General features: G+C 33.7%; 4 protein-coding genes across 5 annotated transcripts; 1 reads left to right on the top strand and 3 right to left on the bottom strand.

Annotated features, from left to right (window-relative positions):
* Positions 1 to 4,015: 4,015 nt before the first annotated feature.
* Positions 4,016 to 7,729, bottom strand: LOC110613670. 2 transcript variants are annotated; one of them, XM_021754898.2, is made up of 2 exons: positions 7,581 to 7,729; positions 4,016 to 7,438 (listed from the first exon to the last, which is right to left on the bottom strand). In XM_021754898.2, the coding sequence occupies exon 2, from the start codon at positions 7,304 to 7,306 to the stop codon at positions 4,124 to 4,126; it is 3,183 nt and encodes a 1,060-aa protein (XP_021610590.1). In that variant the 5' UTR covers positions 7,307 to 7,438; positions 7,581 to 7,729; the 3' UTR covers positions 4,016 to 4,123. The 2 variants fall into 2 exon arrangements, with proteins under 2 accessions (XP_021610590.1, XP_021610589.1); XM_021754897.2 differs by having other exon boundaries at positions 4,016 to 7,486; positions 7,581 to 7,719.
* A 2,096-nt stretch (positions 7,730 to 9,825) lies between these two features.
* On the top strand, positions 9,826 to 13,085 carry LOC110613216. Its single transcript, XM_021754242.2, has 7 exons — positions 9,826 to 10,093; positions 10,357 to 10,472; positions 10,584 to 10,702; positions 10,790 to 10,952; positions 11,043 to 11,269; positions 11,385 to 11,706; positions 11,792 to 13,085. The coding sequence occupies exons 1-7, from the start codon at positions 9,932 to 9,934 to the stop codon at positions 12,867 to 12,869; spliced, it is 2,187 nt and encodes a 728-aa protein (XP_021609934.1). The 5' UTR covers positions 9,826 to 9,931; the 3' UTR covers positions 12,870 to 13,085.
* Positions 13,086 to 13,374: 289 nt separating this feature from the next.
* On the bottom strand, positions 13,375 to 16,607 carry LOC110614206 (pentatricopeptide repeat-containing protein At1g15510, chloroplastic). Its single transcript, XM_021755716.2, has one exon. The coding sequence runs from the start codon at positions 16,479 to 16,481 to the stop codon at positions 13,866 to 13,868; it is 2,616 nt and encodes an 871-aa protein (XP_021611408.1). The 5' UTR covers positions 16,482 to 16,607; the 3' UTR covers positions 13,375 to 13,865.
* A 1,512-nt stretch (positions 16,608 to 18,119) lies between these two features.
* LOC110612969 (coleoptile phototropism protein 1) lies at positions 18,120 to 21,013 on the bottom strand. Its single transcript, XM_021753847.2, has 2 exons — positions 19,838 to 21,013; positions 18,120 to 18,824 (listed from the first exon to the last, which is right to left on the bottom strand). Exons 1-2 carry the CDS (start codon positions 20,576 to 20,578, stop codon positions 18,270 to 18,272), a joined length of 1,296 nt encoding a protein of 431 aa, XP_021609539.1. The 5' UTR covers positions 20,579 to 21,013; the 3' UTR covers positions 18,120 to 18,269.
* Between the last annotated feature and the right edge of the window lie 21 nt (positions 21,014 to 21,034).

The following is a 21,034-nucleotide window of genomic DNA, read 5'->3' as shown; positions in this document are numbered from 1 at the left end:
AAATATTAAAAAAATAGAATTCCTTTTATTTTTTTCTTATTTATTAAATTTTAAATATTTTAGTACTTTATTTTTCACTTAAATGAACACTTTAATTTTGATTAATTTTTATTGTATTTATCTCATTCAACTAATTTTTATTGCTTTTTATCCTTCAAAATTTTATTAAAATACTTCAATTTTTTATAATTTTAAATTTTTTTAAAAATATTTATAATTTTAATTATTTTTAAATAATATCAAGTAATTTTAAATAAATTATAAAATTTTATAAAAAATATTTAAAAAAGAAATTGTATTTTAGTAAGTATTGTTTATACAATATAAAATATTTTACATATATTTACCTGAATTCATAAACAATCTATGATGAAAGGAATTTAAAATTTTAATTTAAAAATATAATGACAGGTTGATTAATTATACTAAAATTTAAAAATTAAAGTATTATTTATATAATATAAAATATTTTTTATATATTTAAAAGAATTTAAGGAATATTTTAAATATTTAAAATATTTATTATTTTTTTAATCGATTAATTAATAGAATTATGGATGAGATATTTTAAATTTAAATATGTAAATTATAAAAAAAATTAAATAATTTTAAAAATATAAAAATTAATTTATTAATTATATTAAAATTTAAAAATTAAAATATAATTTATCCTATAATTCAAACTCGGCTTTGGGGACTAATATTTTCTAAACTCTGTTTTTCTTTTTCTTTTTGTTATTTTATAATAATTAATCGTTGAAACGGTTTTTTGAAGGAATGGTTTAACATTCTCCGCTTTGTTATATAAAAAATATTTATTGTATTAATTATTTTTTTCTTTTTAATTAATAATTAATTACTTATTATATTTCATAATTTTTATTTATCATTTATTTTTTAAAATTAATTTTTTACATATAATTAAAATATAAATCGATTATTATAATTTTAATTTATTTTATTTATAAAATATCTCATTAATTATTAAAATATTTTTTATTATTTAATAAAATATAATATTTTTAAAATAATATAATTAAAAAAATAATAAAAATAATTATTTTTTAATATATATAAAATAAAATAAAAAAATATTAGACTTAACATTTTTCATTAATCAGATCCGGAAGGGTCAAATTCTTGATCCTATATCGGAATAATAAATAATTTCCTTTTTTTCCCTAGAATTTAAGCCATTATGGAGAAACTCAAGCTCACATGATTTTTAAATTATCATTAAATTAAATATTTATATTTAATTATATATGTATAAACTGTAGTGCAAAAAGAAAAGGGTTGCATTTCCAATACAAGCATGCACATGGGTGCTTTCAATTTCCTCAAAATGACAAAATGTGAGTAATTTTGTCCCTAATTATAATTAATTAATTAATTAATTAAGCTGATTTTTTTAAATGATGAGCGGCCGATTAAACTTGAAATTTTTTAGATTTATTCAAATTCACTACGCATGCGTTGCGTACTAATTAATTAAGCGGATTTGATGTTATGATTAATTTTATTAATATTTGGAGTCATCATCTTGTCCTGGATCAAAGTCACAATCATATCTCCAAATTTAAAAGGATATGAAAACAAGCGTTTACGATAAATAGGACCACTAAATCTTAATTATTTAGATACTCTGCATAATTCATATGTTAATTAATTGTATTTATAGATAAAATTAAAATAAATAAAAATAATAATTTTTGCTTTCGTTTTCTAAATAATCAATTAAATTTAAACTTTCTAGATGGATGAGATGCATGTATTATTGTCCTATTGATTAATTTTATAAAAAAAAATAATTTCTATATCAAAATATTCATTAAGAAAAATATAATATAGTTTATTTTAGTAAAGAATTAAAAAAAAGTATAAACTCGAATTTAAATTTATTTTAGCTACTGAACACAGTGAGACTAAATCTGTTTGTTTGATTGAGTGTTAAAAATATATTAATGTGATTCATATAAAATTCAGAAAATATATTTTTTTTTTCTAATTATTGCTACATATTTTCTGATTATTGGAAAATTAGAAGCGCAGAAATTATTATTTTAGGCTTTAATCGCATAATTTATTATTATTTTTTATATCAGCTATGTATTTATATAAATTTAAAGAAATAGGTTCAATGAGCCTAAATATTAAGAGAAAAAGAAGATAATTTAGACTTTTAATATATTTTTAATAAATAGATAAAAAAATTATTAAAAAATTATTTCATTGAAAAAAAATATATTTTAATATATTTTTAAAAATATAAAAATTTATTTATTAATAATGATAATATTTAAAAATTAAATAGTAAATCTCTTTATTTATCATTATAAATACTATTAAGTATATACTTTTTAAAATATTTTTTTATTAAATTTTTATGATTATTTAAACTTGTAATATTATAGTTTTAGAGATGATTTTAATATTACGAGAAAATTATTTTTTAGTTCTTGAGATTTAACATAATTAATACTTCTGTTTCTCTATTTTGGCGACCCAACACTTAAATCCCCCACTTTCTCTTCTGTCCAAATTCGTAGTCTTTCCATCCAAAATAGCCGTTTGGGACACTTTGACAAAATTGACTCTCACTAAAAGTTCCGCTATTTTAAAATCACGAAACCCAAATTCAATGCTTTTTCACTGTAGATTCTTTTTCTTCTTCTTCTTCACCATAACTCCTCCTACCTTTTTTGCAACTTCTTCTTCTTCTTCATCATAACTCCTATTCTTTCTGCAACTCTCAAATAATACTTCAGAGAAAAGAAAGATGGAAAAGAGAAAAAAAAAAAAAAGAAAAAAAAAATCAACAATATCAAAAGGAAATAGAGAAAATATGAGGGAGAACAAAAATGAAAAAGAGAAAAAAAAAAAAGAAAAATCAACAATGTCAAAAAAATATAGAGAAAATATAAGGGAGAAAAAAGATGAAAAAGAGAGAAAAAAAAAAAAAAGAAAAATCAATGTCAAAAGGACCTAGAGAAAATATGATTGAGAAAAAAGATGAAAGAGTGAGAGAAAAAGAAGAGAATTAACAATGGATAAAAAGAAATGGAGAAGATATGAAAAATAAAAAAAATAGGGATTTCACGTGGAGACGAGGGTATTTTTGGAAAAAATTATCACCTCTCACCTTTGAATTTTTTATCAAATGGCTTAAATAGACGGAAGGACTATGAATTTGGACGGAAGAGAAAGTGAGAGACTTAAGTGTTGGATCGCCAAAATAAAGGGACAGAAATGTTAATTACATTAAACTTTAGGGACTAAAAAATAATTTTTCCTAATATTATTGAATGAGTTTATTTGGCATTTAAAGGTCAGAAAAGTATATTAAAAAATATGTTATTTTAAATGCAATTAAAAAAATAATGTAGAAATTTTTTTTATTACTTTAAATTTTTTATGATTAAATTATGTCAACATAAACTCACGTATAAGACCCAACCTTTTGGTGAAAGATATGTCCTTTGAAGCAGGAGCAGGGCTACTTGGTTGTCTAAATAATCTCCTTGTTTCTCTTTATACACAGACAAGTTTTAATTCAGTTCAAAATTAGCATACTCTTAAAAAAAATATAAGCTTTAAAGTCTTCTAATACAGGCAATTAGCCTCTTTTATTTAATTAATTTCTTTATTTATATTCTTTTATTTGAAATAAAAGAACTTAATTCTTTTTAATTTAAAAAATTTTCGTCATGTAAAAAATCATTTGAATTTTTTTTTTTTTTTTTTTTTTTACAAAATTATTCATGCGAACGAAAGATTTATACTAGAAAACTGATTTCCCAATAAATTTCTTAGGGATCACCAGAACCCACATTTTGTTTAATGGAGAGGAGCTTGTGTTGCACAATAATCGTATAAGAAAATACTAAATACGGGCACATGACATGTATAGATATTTCTCTGCAAAATTATAATCTTCATTCAAGGATGCACAATTACTTTGCACCATCTTTGAACTGTACCAGCTTGGAATTTCTCAAGTTAAACTAAGGATAAATTGGATGGCAACAAGAACCTTATATTCAATATTTTAACACAATTATCTCTTAACATCAGTGAGTTTACAGACTTTTCCTGTCAGTTATTTGTAAAAGGCTTTGTTAAACTATTCCTCCTCACGTTCTGTCTCAAGAACAGCATCTTCATTGACACCAGAAGCAAGTTCTGATTCAAATGACTTTGAAGGCAACCTCTGATACATTCTGGAATTCATAGGAAGTAGTCTCCACTGTCCAATGGTGAGAGACTGGCTGAGCTTCTCATAATTCCATCTCTGCTGAATATAAACTGCAGCTGCGAGAAGAACTGCAGTGGTGGGTATGGCAATATCTCCAAACTTAGAGTAGAAATCCATATTTGGGTTCACAAATTCATATTCATCAGCAAAGTATGGATTGGGAACAGGAGCTCTTATGTAATCATAAACGTGAGGAAGAAGTCTGACGAATGTGATCCCTATGAAATAGAGTTCCTTCAAAGGCTTACAGTCAATCTGCCACATGATATTTCCAATGACTTGCGGCAGCAAGAAAAAGTCTTGTACGAGACCCACATACTCCTCGAGTTCAGTTTCCCATTCTCGCAGCTTACGGGAATTACCAGTTGCATCAACATATTTCTCCATTCGGAAAGGCTTCCGGCTAGCTTTTAAACTGTTAATAATGAGAACAATTACATACCCAAGTACATGTATGGTCAATGTGGCAAGGAATATCCGCTTGTCGCTCGGGACACGATGTGGCTCGTTAGGAGTTCTTGCAAGTAACCTGATACGAGATTTCCACACCTTCTGACAGAGTCTTAAAGTTAGAAGAAATGATACCAAGACAAGAAGCTTCACCGTGTAATCAATCACATGCACCCACTGATTCTTCTCAAGATCATATGATGACGTTTCATAAGGTTCAGATGACATCCTCTTGAAGAGAGCTTCAGCACCTGTGATCAATGGAAGGCTATACCCAAGAGCCTGAACACCAAGCATCACAAGAGATATGAAAGGAACAGAATCTGCATCCTGTCTTATGTAGAATAGCTGGCTCAAAATGCAGGCAATTGCAAATGAAAGTGTCAAAATTCGGAGGATCCCTTCAACCCCCCTGCGAGATAGAATGTCTTCTCTTTGCCTTCGGTACATAATTGGGAGAGTTTGGAGCTTAACTGCGCTAAAATGGAGGGGATCGTCACCATTGCGTTGGCTGGATATGGAAATTCTAGCAGTTGGATTTACTAGCCACCGAGATGTTGTGGGTGGATATGACACAACCACTTCAATTAAGCAATCCAAACCACCTTCAAGATCCATGCTGTCAAATAAAATGTTCCATGAGGCTCGGACATCCCTGCAGCCAACTAGATACATCTTGCCAACATGAAGGTCATAAAGGCCTTCTAGAAAAAGCACAGAAAAATTGCTGTAAGCATCTCCATTAAGTGTGATTTGAGCTGATACATTCATAAGGAGCTGCTTTTCAGTGTATTCAGATTTACTGAGGTAAGGAGTCTCCTCATCCAAGGAGGAAATATTGTGTGAAGACCAATATCGCCCAAACAAGGGGCCAAGTGAGAGAATCTCCATCTGAAAATCGGTTCTTGTGGTCCGAGAACCAGAAAATGGATCAGGAAATGCAGAAGTGTGGAGGGTCAGGTCCTCTGCAAGAAGAGAAAGACTGGTTATGTACGCCTCCGTGTCTTCAAGTTTTGGGAACTGTAGCAATGATTTCTTAATGACAGTCTGAAAACTGAAGGGCTCATTTCTTTCCAGGATAATAGAAGCTTTCTCAATCTTTGAGTAACTGTAGTATGGCCGGGAGTTTCTGAAATAATTCCACATCTCTGTAGGTCGCACTAGTTTTTCGAATGCTAAAGGGAAATATGAGGGATTAATTTTATCGGTGCTGGAAAAACTCCCAATAAGTATGCTACGTTGCTTTATGGAAAATGACACTGGAATGTATAAACAGACGCGAGAATTGCAGCTACTTCCATCTGTATCAACTTGTCCAAGGCAACCAACCATGCAAAGCTGCCCGCTGGAAGATTTCCAAATGCCTTCAGTGGCAACAGTCATGTTGCTTGGCCCGGATCTCATACCCATAACATACTGATTCTCCATGGGAGGGACAGCTCGAAAGAAAGCAGCAACATTTGCAGAAGTAACGTTTCCTCGTGCAGGCATCTGCTTACACTTGACATTCTGCATAAAGAGCTCTACACCTTTAAAACTCCCATCTGTTGCTTTAATTTCTTTATCAGACACAAAAGGACCCAACTTACTGCAAAAATCATCTGTGCTGTTGCACCTCCAATTAGGCACAATTGTGAAAGGCCCAGCTCCTTCTCCAGTAATTTGCCCTAGAATTTCACAGAATCTTGCTCCTTTATAGATATCAATGCCACCATTTGCCATGATATCTTCGTATGGGTACGGATCACAAGCTTTTGAAACAAACTTTTCAGAACCAAATTCATAGTTTGCTAAATTTGACACCTCTGATAAAATGTGGACTGCATCAAAGTACTTGAGATTTGATTTTGAGTTTAAACTTCTCATCTCTCCTTTAATTACCCTACTGGTCAATGTAAAACTCATTGGATAATGAAGAACTAGTAGAATTTGATCATCTTGTAGAAGAGGTGGCTGGCCATAATTTGAATCTTTCACCCATTCCCATGGATCACTCGACTCAGGCTCTCGAGAAGGCAACATTGTGCTCCCCAACAAACACATGACACTTTCACCCCCATTCTTCTTAGACACCGTGTACACACCTTGAAACCCAATCGAAAGTTGGGTATGGCCAGGCCACATCTGAAACTGAGGGCTACCTTCATATGGTCTATCCCCAAATGAATCTAGTGTTATTCCCATAACCAAGAACCCATTAACATTAATTGATATTTTAGACCGACTGGTATGATCAACATCATTGACCCAGAAAGATACCAGGTTCAGAGGTTTCTGAGCATCCGATGAGTTACTACCATAAGACTCTCTATCAACATACGGAATTATTGGGGCTTTACCAATATCCTGCCTCCAATCCCCATTCAGAAAAAAGATGTCTTCTTTGATTCTATAAACTCTATTATCTTGAGGTTTCAATTCAGTAGCAGAAGACAGAACAGAAGCACAATGTTTCTTCACTTCATCAACTCTGTCATAACTAGGTGTCACAGTGTATTCAGATTTAGCCTTAACAAGATCTTCTTGGAGAAAAGAGTTTGTAAACCCACATAAGAAAAACCCACAGAAAGACCATAAGAGAACAGCAGAAACACTCCTCATTTGCAAAATTCCTACAACTCCAATCACTTGAATCAAGATTCCCCAACTACCCAGTAGCTAAAAATCACAGAACTTGAACACCCAGTTGCCAAATACAAATTGCTAAGTGATAATTGTAATATTAATGCTTACCTGCAAAGCTTTAGTATGCAGTTAGCTACATAGCTCACCAAGCAAAGACTAGAACAACAGGATCAAATTAAAGCTCAGTTTCAGTGGAGTGAAGCAATTTCTGCAGTGAATCTGCTTTCCAAAGTTATGGAGGAAAACTGACCTGAAATATAGATCATACTCGGCGACCTTCTTGCCAAAATTTATTGAAGCAGAATCTCTGTGTCCGAAGTGTAGATCGATCTAGAAAGACAGCGAGAACTTTTTTATTTTATTTGTCGAAGAGTGAGAAGTTGAAGTAGTTTGCGAGTGGGTTCTGGTTTAACAGTAGCTGACTTGTCTTGGAAGTTCTATAAATGATTAATCCTACGCGCTGCACAATGCGCGTGAACAGCAACGTCAAAAATAAAACCAAAAATATAAATAAACTGTCATGATAATAAATTATACCTTTTTTATGACAAAACGCACTATTTTACTTCAGAATTTTCTATGTTTTTTAATCAAGTTTTTATAATTTTATTTGATTAATTTGTATTTTTAAATTTTAATTTTTATTAAATTCTTATTTAATTAGAATTAAATATCTGGTTTATATGCACAATAAATAATATTTTAAAAGGTACTGAATTATTAATTTAAAAAAATTATTTATAAATAAATCAGTCCTCCACCTAATCAAAATTATTATTACGGTTAACACCATTATTTATATTATTATAAAATTTAAAGTAAAATTTATAATTAATATATTATTTTTATTTTTATTTTTATTTTATAATAAACTCAATAATACGATGACGTTGCTACACATTGCATCATGTTATTTAGTATGTCATACAACTAATTACATTGAATTAGATCATGTCATTACCACAAATTGTCTAAAAGGTGAGATTTATACAAACCGAGAGCGCGTGGGAAGTGGTAAGACTGTAGCGAAAAATTTAGGGCGTGTTTATATACACACATATATTAATTTTAGGGAAAATTAGTAAAGCTATAAAAATGGGGATAATTTGGGCACCAACTATTGTGACAGGGACATACAACCTTAACAAATTATTATATATAACTACCGATCGGATTTCATGGGATTTCTTTTTTCTTTTAATCAAAAGATTTATTAAATTCAATGTTCGAAGGGATTACAGTGCCTAGGTCTAAACATATGTAAAGAAAATTATATACCACATAAGTCCATATTATAAAATTTTAAAAATTTAAAATATAGGAAACCTTATGATTGCTGAGTGTAATTCGACCAAAAACGCATAAAATTAGCTGAAAAAAAATTATTAAAAAGCATTACCGATTTGGATTCATCAATGTCCGTTGTAAAAAACTATAGCGTTCACTAGGGGTGAGCATTTGGTCAGTTCGATTCAAAATCGAACCGAACTGAATAAACCGAAAATTGAAATTTTAGTATTTATGAAAATCGAATCGAATCGATTTTGATCAGAAATTGAATCGAATCGAATTGGTCTGATTCAATTCAATTCGGTTTGGTTTAATCGGTTTCGATTTTTAATAATTTTTTTTATTTTTTACACTTTACTTTTAATATTTTAAAATTTAATTAAAATATTTTAATTTTAATATGATTTAATTTATCTATATTATTGAAAAAATATATTATTATCACTAATCGGTTCGGTTCGATTTTTTTAATTTTTTCTAATGAAAATCGAATCGAAATAACCGAAATTTTTAAAATTAAAAATTGAATCGAATCAAAATGTATAAAAAACCGAACTAAATTTTTATATCGATTCGATTCGATCAATTTTTTCAGTTTGAACCGAATACTGCGTACCCCTAACGTTCACGTGGAAAAAAGTAAAGAAACTACCAAAAATTGAAAAAAAAACACACAAATTTTCATTAGAATCAATCCTTAAATAACTTAGATTAGAACCTTAAATAACTTAGATTAAAACCACAAATCACGTATAGATTCTTTGTTCAAATGGAGTTTGTTCCCAATTTCTAATTGCGGAAAAACCAAAAACAAATGAGACACCAGGCCATCTCATTTTAAGGGTTTGATTAAAATATAATTTCTCATATTAATGGAATGCATTAAATGAACTTTTTTCTTTTAATGAGTGTAAATTTTGTATCCACTAAAAGATTTATTTATATATAATTTTTTTTAAAAAAAAAATACTCCCTCTATTTTACGAAAATAGATATTTATTATATAATTTTTAAAAATTGTAGTTAATGTAAGTAAAATAATAAATTTTATTGCCCAGCCTTCACCGTGAGTCCCATGACCAACATTTATGCTACTGGGCCCATTCTACATCTAGCCGTTACAAAACCCACCGTCTAATTTGCCGACGTGGCAGTCCTGAATTCAAAAGCCAGCCAAAGCGCTTTTTTATAAAACAAAGAATTCGAACGTTAGGATGCTCTTCTATTCAGTTCAACTAATCCACAATACACACACGCTCTGTTCTCTGTTTCAAACATTTGTTTCTCTCTCAAAGCAACTACAGAAATCAAATGGCAGCCTATTTTGAATTCAAGGAGGAAGATATGGCGGTCGACGAGAGCGTTGGGTACCCAAGGTCCTATGCAAAGCTGTGTAGAGATCGTGGAGCTGCTGGGACTTATAGCCACGGCCCTCCATTCACTTTCCTCCCATGTGCACTGCAGCAACACGAGGTAAAAATACAAAAATTAACCTTTTCAGAACTCTGTTTGGTCTATTAGAAAACGGAAGAAAGAAAGAAAGAAAGAAAGAGAGGGAATTGGGTTTGGGGTTTCTGTTTATTTTGCTGCGTAGGACCTGAGGAATCAGCTCAAGTGGGTAAAATTGTAGTTAGGAACGCTGGTTCTGGAGATTATAGTTTTGGCAAATGCTATAAATTGAATTTTACTGATACATCCTATTCTGATGATGGTTTTTTGCTGTAATTTGCTCTCAGATTCAAAGAGCAAAGGAGTTAGAACAAATGTTCCCAATTATTCATCCAAAAGCAAAGCCAACAGCCAAACCCAAGATTTTTGCTGGTCTATTGTGGAAGCAACTCAATCACCTAGGGTAATCTTTTCAAATGCGCCAACACTCCAAATAATAATAATAATAATAAATTGTTGAACCACTCAATATGTGATTTTCTGATTTCTTTTTAATCACTTCTTTGGACTTCAGGAATGCTGGTTTTGATCCTGAAGTAATTCGAGTAGATCCATATGGCAATGTTTTATATTTCCATGCTGATAGGGCCTCTCCTCTTGCTTGGGACATTGACCATTGGTTTCCTTGCCAAAGTACCAAAATAACTCAATAATCTATCCTTATGTCTCTCTCTACTTTCACACATGTTTAAATATGTGTTTTGCTTGATGAAATTTTAGGGGGAGGATTAACAGTTCCAAGTAATCTGAGGATACTTCAATGGCAAGTGTGCAAGAGAAAGCATAATAAGTTGGAGTTTCTTGTTCCATGGTGGGATCTTCAGCTGGGAATTTCTGTGAACCAGTTTTTATCCATATTTGCTTCTTCTAATTCAGATTTCAGGTGGGTTTATCTCTATCTTCTGAAATTATCTCAACTGTGAAATATAAGAGAAATTATATAGTAACACATTAAGTTTCATTATTATGGCAGGCATAGGGCATTTTCATTTTTTTTCTCAGAAGGTGAAAATGAAGAACTAAATGCTTCACAGACTGTGGATTCACATTCTTTTCCGCAACATTTCATTGAATCAAAAGAGCAACTAGGCCTTGCTCCAGCTGCCATCGTTGTATCTCGAAAAGAGTCATATGATACTTCATTGGCTTTGAAATCAGTGGATTACAATAGGCAGATAAGGCCACATTCTCCTGCAATTGGTCAGTATGAGAATATCAAACAGTTTGCCTTTCTTTTCTTTTTTTCTTTTTCTTATTCATATATTTTGAATTTTACTACATAAACATCTTACGTTCATAGTTTTTGTGGATTTAGCTGCCAGAAAAGTAAAGCCCGGTGACTTGAAAGAAAATGAGAATCCTGACTTTGTTACAAACCCCTACCAAGCCATTGTCATGGCCAGGGATTCTCTGAAGCAAAGAGAAGAGGCTCACAAGATGCAAGTTGAAATACAGAAATTAGATGATGAAGTTAACGAAATAAGGAGGAAGAATGATGAGGAAAAACTTGCTATTCAGGACTTGGAGTTGGCACTGATAAAGCGTAGGAGAAGGGCAGAAAAGTGCAGACGGCTAGCTGAGGCACAATCTTCATATAGGACTATGTTAGAGAAGATGATTCGAGATGCTATGCACCAGTAAGATTTGTAGATCAATGAAAAAGTTTGTTCTCTCTGATATTAAAGATTCAAATCATTAAATATCAAACAACCTTTTCTGCAGGAGTGTCATTTACAAGGAACAAGTGAGACTGAACCAGGCTGCAACTAATGCACTAATGGCAAGGCTTGAAGCACAGAAGGCAATTTGTGATTCATCAGAGAAAGATCTCCACAAGAAATTCAAACAACGAGATGAGATTGAAAAACAGATAAGGCCTGAAATGGAACATGCAAGAAAGAGATCAAGAATGGATGATATACTATTTGAAGATAGAGACCATAAAGCTATTCTTTATTTGCCAGGAAACATGCCAAATACACCAACTACGCACAAGGAGCTGAGAGTATTTCTAGAGGAGGAACAGAAAGCATCTGAAGCTGCCTTATCTGCAAATGAAGATGGGAAGCATGAAGAAATTGAAGAAAAGCCGAAAACACCTGCGAAAAATATTTTTAGAGAGAATCCTGAAGAGCATAATAAATCCATTATTGCCTTGGATAATTATGAAATCCCAATTGAGCATAAGCTTCAGGCACTAGAAATAGGTGAAGGGAAGAGAGACAAGATACAGTTTCCAGTTATTAGAGGAGACGAAATAGAGGAAGATGAGGAGAGCAGGAAGCTACGTGGGAAAGGAAATGTAGAGAGGTGGTTAAAATTGTTGCTAGAGAAGTCTCAAGATGAGTTAGAAGAACCTGAAAATTCAAGTGGCAATGGGAACTCCAGGGCTGATGATATCATTACAAAGCTGAATCAAGTTTTCCCACAGAAGGAGGCGCGTCCAGGATTTGACAAGGAGATTTTAACACATGCTCCTGATGAAAAGCAGCAACAAGTAATCCAACAGAAGGATAAAGGAAAGAAGAAGGTAGAGGAAATTGTTGAGGTAGAAGCAAACAAGACACTAGCAAGTGTAGGGATTGAAAATAACAAGAGTTTTGAAGGGAAAGAAAGAGCTCTGGTAAGGTCTGAAAGTGCCAGGACCTTGCGGCGAATCCCATCTTCTCCTTTGCTCTTGGGTATGAGGAAGAAGAAGTCTATGGTAACTGGTGATGATGACTGCAATGGGGATTATGCTACAAGGAACAGCTTCATCAAGTCATCCATCAAAACTATCAAGAAAGCAGTGAAAATATGAAACTTCAATTCATGCATGTTAGGGCATTTGTATTATATCTACATTGATTCATTCCTTTTCTTCATTTCAATTTTTTTGGAGTGCCATGGCTATAAAAGCTGAATAATCGAGTGAAATCTATGTACATTTAGTCTTTGGTTTGTGGATGAGATTGCTTCTATAAATAGATGTGTGATAACGACTTGTTGTGTTGTTAATAAACTGAACTTTCAACAACTTTCATTTTTTTTCCATTCCAATTTTTGTTTTTTTAACATTTTTTCTCGGTTCCAAAGTCTTCCTGTATCATGTTAGACGGTGATAGTTTTCTGTTATAATCAATCAAGATAAAGAACTCCAGCTTCTTGGAAGTTGATGATGGTTTTCTGTTACAAGAACTCGAGAACATGATCAGAAGACACTGACAACAGAATGTAGAGGTCCAAACAGCTGTTAGACAGTGATGGTTTTACTGTTACAATTTTCTTTTGTAGATGAATTCGATTGAAGAACATGAAAATTATGATAAGCATAGAAATTTTTTTTAATAGTAAGACATACCAAAAAGATACAGCACGATACCCTTTTTATTTGAAGATGATTATAATAATAATAATAATAATAATAATAATATACAGTAAAAATTACATAGTAAATACAACTACAACAACTGTTTAATATACCAATTGCCCCGAGGAAGTCCTGATGTCATGGTATACATTCCTCTTTCCTCGCATGAGAAAGACTTTGGTCCACAAGGGAGAGTATGAATGACCCATAGCTGATCTCCCATTTAAAATTGAGCTTGCCTTTCTGGTGTTCTACTCCAATGTATATATTATTCAAGTTTCTATCAACAGAGACATACCAATTTTTTCACAGTACCTTCATCACAACCAAGTGAATGCACATCCTTGAAATGATGGAGCGTACCTATTGAAATCTCTCCTTAGACTTCAAGATGAATTTGGATGTATATTCAAATTTCTTTGAGCTTCTTACTCGTCAACGTTTTTTTCAGCAACCTTTTCCATCACAAGGACATTTACCATCTCTGAAATGGTGGAATTGCTCTGTATCCCTTACTGAGATCTCTCTGCGAACTATCTTAGAAATGAATTCAATGCTTCTGTGACAGCTTTGGCACATACGGAGATTCTTTGTAACCAATATAGGTGTCCCAGGGGCAGTATTAATTAGGCCAAATGCAATGGCAAGTCTCTCACTGTGCCCACAAAAGATGTCCTCTCTTGAAGTTTCTAATTCATCTGCAGAACTGTGACCATTAAAACCAGCTGCCTCCATTTTCTTGTAAAATCCTTCCAAAATCTCATTTATATCCTTTATTTGAGGATGAAAATTATCATCAGTAAGGAAAGCATGAACTTTTCCCTTCACTTCCACCCAACTACACCCAGGATCAACAATTAGTCCTTCCTCTTTCATTATCCTCCTTACTTTTGCAACTTCATCCCATTTACCACTGTCAGCATAGAGATTACACAAAAGAATGTAATACCCAATGCTTTTTGTATCCTCCTTAAAAATATGCTGCGCTGCAAGTTCCCCAAGCTGAACCTTCTGGTGGATCCTACACGCATTCAACAAGGCTCCCCACACAGCATGATCTGGCTTAATAGGCATTTTCTCTATAAACTCATGAGCTTCCTTCAACTGTCCTGCACGGCCAAGCAAATCAACTACACAGGCATAGTGTTTCAAATTTGGGTCGACACCATGCAGTTTCATATTGTTAAAATAATCCAAACCTTCTTTTACCAATCCTGATCTACTACAAGCACATAATAGAGAAATAAATGTGATATCGTCAGGATTGATTTTGGACTTCATCATTTTATTGAAATACTCAACAGCAGTCGCTCCTTGCCCCCGCTGGGCATACCCATTCAGCAAAATATTCCAAGCGCCAACGTCCTTTTTGTGCAACTTAAATTGATTCAATGCAGGTCCCATCCTTCCACACCTCACATACATGTCCAGAATTGCATTCGGCAGAAATCCTTCAGATGCAACTCCAGTTTTTAATGCATAGGCATGAATCTCTTTTCCATACATCAAGGCTCCTATTCTAGCACATGCAGAAAGCACAGAAATCAAAGTAACAGAATTCGGCTTTAACTTGATTTTCATTTGCTGAAAGAATGTCAAAGCCTCAAAGCTTCGATTGTTTATCCGAAGCCCAACAATGATCGCAGTCCAGGATATCACATTTTTTTCTGGGATGCTATGGAAGACTTCCAAAGCTTTGTCAATGCATTTGCACTTTGAATACATATCGATGAGCGAGTTTGCAACTATAACATATGATATTAGTCCGGTCCTGTCAGCAATCTCATGAAGCTTCACACCCGTATCTAATTGTCCTAAACAAGCACAAGCAGATAAAACACAGGCTATTGTGATCTCGTCAGGCATAATACCCTCTAATTCCATGGTTTTGTAAGTTTCCAATGCCTTCACATGCAGAAAGTTGTCCTCATAGCCTGAAATCATTGCAGTCCATGATACAACATCTCTAGATTCCATTCCTGAAAACACCCTTTCTGCTTCCTTCCAGTACCCAAAACTTGAGTACATTTGGATCAACGAAGCACACACTGAAACATCATTACCATACTCTGTTTTCATCACATACCCATGAATTTCTCTCCCCAATTTATCTTCACCAAGAAGCTCACAAGCAGAGAGCACACTAGTCATGGTCATCAAATCTGGATCAATTGAAAGCTCAAGCATCCGGAAAAACAAATTTAGCCCTTCTGTACACTCTCCATTCTCAAAATACCCCGATATCATTGCATTCCAGGAAATTATATCTCTCTGGGGCATTTTATCAAACAACAAGCGTGCCGAATTAACATGGCTACATTTTACATACATTGTGATTAATGCATTAACCGCACTAACATCCGTCTCAAACCCAAATCTAATCACATGACAATGAATTTCTCTTCCTCTTACGAAATCATGTGCCCCACCACAGCTCCTCAAAACACAAGGGAAAGTATATATATCAGGCTTTATGCAAACCCACAACATCCTGTGATACAAACACAAAGCCTCATCAAAAAACCCTGCTTTTGCATACCCACCAACCAAAACGTTCCACGAAAACAAATCTCTTTCGCTCATTCTCCCAAACACATTCCACGCATTACCCAAATCACCAAATCTTACAAACATACTCAACAGTGCATTACCAAGCCTAACGCCCAATGGGGCGACCAATGAATTCAACACAGCTTTATACACATAATCACCCTCTTTATACCCTCTTTTGTTCTCACATAACCTTACCAAAGCAATAAAACTTTCCTCTTCTACTGATATTTTCAACTCTTGCATAGAGTTAAGGTGTTTTAGAGCTTCCTCCAGGTTCCCATCGAGGCATAGCTGAAATAAGCGTGAGCTCGAGGGGTTATGCGAGGTGATTGAAGTGACGGTCGAGAGTGAGCTTTGGAGTGGCTTTAGTGCAGAGAAAAGATGAGATTTCTGGGGTTTGGAAAAGAAAGTTAAGGTCTCGTTGAAGTTGCGATTTTGAACCTTGTGGGAACCAAGGTTTTGGAGGTCTGCTTGGAGAGGGATTTGTGGAGTTCTAGCAGAGAGAGCCATTTTTCGAAATGAAGCAGAGAAGCATCATCAGAACTTTGCAACAGGGGCGAAGTGGGGGGGTTTTGGATAGGGGTTTTTGCTTAATACTAGAGGAAACCACAAAAAAACGACTAGCCGTTTAGGTCTGCTTCTCCTGAGAACAAGGGACTAAGGTCAAAGTCAAAAGACAATGTCTTAAATTTTCGCTTAATTATCAATGAAGCTCTTGAAATTTATTTAATACAAATAAACTCTTTAAATTAAAAAATAAATAAATAAACCGTTTAATTTTAATAAATAAATCAAATAAATTACTTGTAGTTAAAAAAAAAACATTTCAAAGAATTGATAAATCAATATATTATTTTAATTCTTATTTTTACCTCATTTCTTAATGACTAACTTATTTTTCTGAAATTATATTGCTTATATATCCATTTTTCTATATTTTAAAAACTCTTCATTCAAATTTGAAATATAACCTCCAAATTGTAATTAATTTCTCTTCAAGAGATTTGTTTTAAAATGAATCAATATTTAAATAGTCATAATGTAACGTTCAGCTGCCTGCTTGGTAGAATTGCGGCAGCTGACCGTCCCATATCGAATGATTTGAAGAAAATGGATTTTTATATAATAGTTAGCATGAAATTATTAAATAATTTAGGTTAATTATTTTGGGTCAAGTGAAAAGTGGATTTAAAAGTTATTTGGACCAATTCGGATCCGACTGTTTCAATTGGTATCAGAGCCACTTTAGGTCAGACAAATTATGCGGAGCTAGTAGGCCTCCGAAGAAAAGACTATCCGTGAGAGACGAGGTAGAGCCGCCCGAGATACTAGCGAACCACAATACCCAAGGGTTCAGTTCTGGTTAGTAATTGTAATGGATTCAGTTGCGACGAGGACGTCGCAAAATTTAGCGGGACCGAATGGGACGGTCAGCTGCCGCAAATTGTGCGAAGCTAGTGGACCTCCGAGGAAAGAGCTACCCGTGAGAGACGAGGTGGAGCCGCCCGAGGTACTAGCGAACCACAATACCCAAGGATTCGGTCCTGGTTAGCAATTGTAATGGATTCAGTTGCGATAAGGACGTCGCAAAATTTAGCGGAACCGAGTGGGACGGTCAGCTACCTGCTTGGAGGAATTGCGGCAGCTGACCGTCCCACATCGGACGATTCGAAGAAAATGGATTTGTATTTGAAGAAAATGGATTTGTATATAATAGCTAACACGAAACTACTAAATAATTTGGGTTAACCATTTTGGGTCAAGTGGGAAGTGGATTCAAAAGTTATTTTTGGGCTAGGGCCCGGCTATTTCACATAAATTAGGTTAAATTTATTTTAAAAAAAGAATAGAGTAATGAAATATAAATAGAAAAAATAGTCATAAGGGATGAGATTTTAAATAAATAGTAATTTTATAATAATTTTAGTAACGAATTTATAATAAAATTTAGTAATAAATTTAAAATTAATTTGATAAAATTAAAGAAAAATTGAAAAATTATAAAAATTAAATTTAATACTAAAATTAGTTGTATTAATTCTCACTAATCTATTTTTAAATAATAAATAAATTCTTATATTTGTTTATATGTAATCCCATATTTATTTGATAAGATATGTCTTTAAAGTCTGTCAACCTTCATCAAAATTTCAGTTGAAGCAAACAATTTCAATTGAACAGCTGAAAGATATAGATTATTTCATATTAATACAGACAAAACAAACCATGTAACTAACTAGCAGAATGATCACGTCAATGGTGGACCGAATCCAGCAAGTATTTCCCGAAAATTCACCCTCAAGACATAGATTTTCTCCACTTAGGAGGAGTCCTACCCTTCATCAACTTAGTCTTCATGTTCACAGGAGTCAGGCTCCCAAACCCAGCTTCTCCTTCTCCATCAACCTCTTCAATCTTCTCAACTGTTACAGTACTAACACTTTTTAAAGTTGACACTAACCCCAACTTCTTCCACTTAAAAAACCCTAATTTCTTCTTCTCCACCATCCTCTCCATTTGCATTTGCATCGCATGACATTGCCCTTGCAGCCTCATCACATCTTCTCTCAGCTTCTTTATCTCCATTTGTTGATAATTCATTTCCCGTTTTGAAAAGCACCTCCCAGGAAGGTCCAGCCCTGCAGGGTTCGGGCTCCTGTTGCCACTAAAGGAACCACTCCAATCTATGTGTCGACTGAGCTTGGTTTGCTCGGAGAAGAGAACTTGGATCACAGCACGAACAGGCAACCTTTCATTCTGAGCTGCATGGATTGATGCCTCTGGGGAGAGCTTCCTGCTATCAATTAATCTACAAAGAATCTTCCTTTCTCGCTTTGTCAATGCAGGATGTGCCTAGCAAGATACAATTATTTCACGAGTATTTGCACGATCACTCACAAAACTTCAAATTTTTTGGGATAATCAGAGAACATATGCACCAAATAATTTACCAACGCAACATATATAACACTTGTAGACATGATAAATGAGCAGAAAGAGAGAAGGACAGACTCAATATGAAACAAAATTTACCTGAAAAATTTTGACTTATGTGCAAGGTTTTGTCAGATGTACCTTGAATTGCATTAACAATAGCAATTCAAGGTACTTCTGACATTACCTTGTATATATGTTACTATGACCACACAACTTCATCATGCAAAAACCAACCCTAGATGCTAGATAAAGGGTATTAATGTCAATTTACTTCCTTTGCTTCCTGAAACAGCCAAAAACACCTTCATCAAACAGCTATGGTGAAAGCAAAGAATCTCAAGTTGGTGGCAACACAAAGCTACTAGTCTTCTACCACTTACTTCTTGGTCCCAAATTGTCCGATTTTGAGAGGAGGAAAAAGAGATACAACAGTGTTGTTATTTTATTTATTGAAACATAAATTATATAGGAAAAAACATAATAGAAAATATAAAAATAAATAAATTTTAATAGCTATATCTACTAAACTCATATATAATCTAAATCTTATCTTTATCTCCAGACATTAATTTATCTGGTAAAATCATTCGGCATCTCTTTTTTGAAACAGCAGAAGAGGCATATTCAAACACAATGGGCCTTCTTTTCCTCCTCTTTTCCATGCCTTAGTAGTTTCCCAGTTGTTGGTGATTAACCACAGAAGCTTGGATTTGTTAAATAAAGATTTGATTAACTGTAAAACCCATCACAAAACTTTAATTTGTGTCAACTGTAGTCCGATCTTTTAGCTTTATCAGTCATTTTTTATGTTAATCTCATTTGGACAAGTCCCATTAATTGTCATCTGTATTAACACTAGCCTACAATTTCTAGCAGGAGAAGCAGAGACAGGTTAAGGGACCAAAAGTTAAGCAGAGGGCACCACTTACTTTGAGATAGGTGTCAATGGCTCGGTATAAACCATCATCAATAGCTCGAGCATGGCTAGGGAGAGCAGAAGCAAGATCATCAAATTCTGACAAGCTCAAATTAGCATCTACAGCTGCTTCTGCTAAGTAAGAATCCACAAGCTTTGCTACCTTAATTAAAGCAGCAGCTCCATTTTTAGCAGCCTCATCCCAATTAACAAATCTCTTCACTAACCGAGTTACTAGCTCGACGTCTAGTAAAGTCCCACAAGTGTGACTAAAAGATGGTATCATTAGCTCTTTCAATGAAGCTTGGTCGAGCTGCCATGAAATCCTCTTCTCAAGCTCAGCTCTAAACGTAGGCTCTACTCCGACCATGTTTGCCGTCCGGAGAAGGCGAAGCAGGAAATTGCATGGGATTGAATCTTTCTCTGGAGGCAAAACACCCACTAGAGTTTCAACGAAAAATCTTTTCTTCATCCACGAAGCTGTGACACTTTCTGGTGATTCTTCGAAGTTGGTTAGCGATTCCCTCTCACAATAAGCATTATCTCCAGATAGCTCAGGTAGCCATTTGGAGGCGTAGTGAGCTATGATTGAGCCAATAAGGTCAGGACGAACCCCCTTAGCCTTAATGCCGGCTAAGGTCTTAACGAAATAGTCCATATTCAGAATGCATGCATCGTCGAACCAGCAGTCGGCGGCGAATTGAGATGTTTTCCCAGGGGAAGTAGCAGAATCTTGCTGGGTTGCCCTTTTCATTTGGGTGGGAACAAGTCTTGATAGAGGCAAATTGAGAAGGAGAAGTTATGCTTGCAGTAATATTGTGGGGGATGGTGTTTTCTTTTTATAGAGAGAGATAGGTCAGCCTGTTCTTAAAATGCCCTTAAAAAATATGCGGACATAAATCCATTACATCACATAAATATATAAATATTTATATAGGACCACTGTATATTTATATTATGAGTCCATATGAATTCGGTATGAATAAGTATTTTCCTGCATAAACATGGCAGTTTGAAATTTTTTATAGTTTGAGACTTGATGAATGGTTGTGTGAGGAGTATGAGAAGGATAAGATATGGTAAGAAGGAGAAGACAAATGTGCTTAATGCAAATATTCCATTCCAATGACACGTTGTGACTCGATGTGTAATCTAAGGACAAAGAAAATTTATTGTAAGGTCTCCCTGCATGGAAAGAGACTCTCATACC

This window comes from Manihot esculenta, chromosome 4, assembly GCF_001659605.2.
Source record: "Manihot esculenta cultivar AM560-2 chromosome 4, M.esculenta_v8, whole genome shotgun sequence".
Taxonomy (NCBI): domain Eukaryota; kingdom Viridiplantae; phylum Streptophyta; class Magnoliopsida; order Malpighiales; family Euphorbiaceae; genus Manihot; species Manihot esculenta.
Note: the sequence above shows the minus strand (reverse complement) of the source record. Positions and strands in the feature narration are given on the sequence as shown.

Coding starts and splice junctions, on each gene's coding strand:
- LOC110613670 (XM_021754898.2), bottom strand. CDS start 7,306: ATGAGGAGTGTTTCTGCTGTTCTCTTATGGTCTTTCTGTGGGTTTTTC.
- LOC110613216 (XM_021754242.2), top strand. CDS start 9,932: ATGGCAGCCTATTTTGAATTCAAGGAGGAAGATATGGCGGTCGACGAG. Junction 10,094..10,356: donor GTGCACTGCAGCAACACGAG/GTAAAAATACAA, acceptor ATTTGCTCTCAG/ATTCAAAGAGCAAAGGAGTT. Junction 10,703..10,789: donor CCATTGGTTTCCTTGCCAAA/GTACCAAAATAA, acceptor ATGAAATTTTAG/GGGGAGGATTAACAGTTCCA.
- LOC110614206 (XM_021755716.2), bottom strand. CDS start 16,481: ATGGCTCTCTCTGCTAGAACTCCACAAATCCCTCTCCAAGCAGACCTC.
- LOC110612969 (XM_021753847.2), bottom strand. CDS start 20,578: ATGAAAAGGGCAACCCAGCAAGATTCTGCTACTTCCCCTGGGAAAACA. Junction 18,825..19,837: donor CCATTGACACCTATCTCAAA/GTAAGTGGTGCC, acceptor GTATCTTGCTAG/GCACATCCTGCATTGACAAA.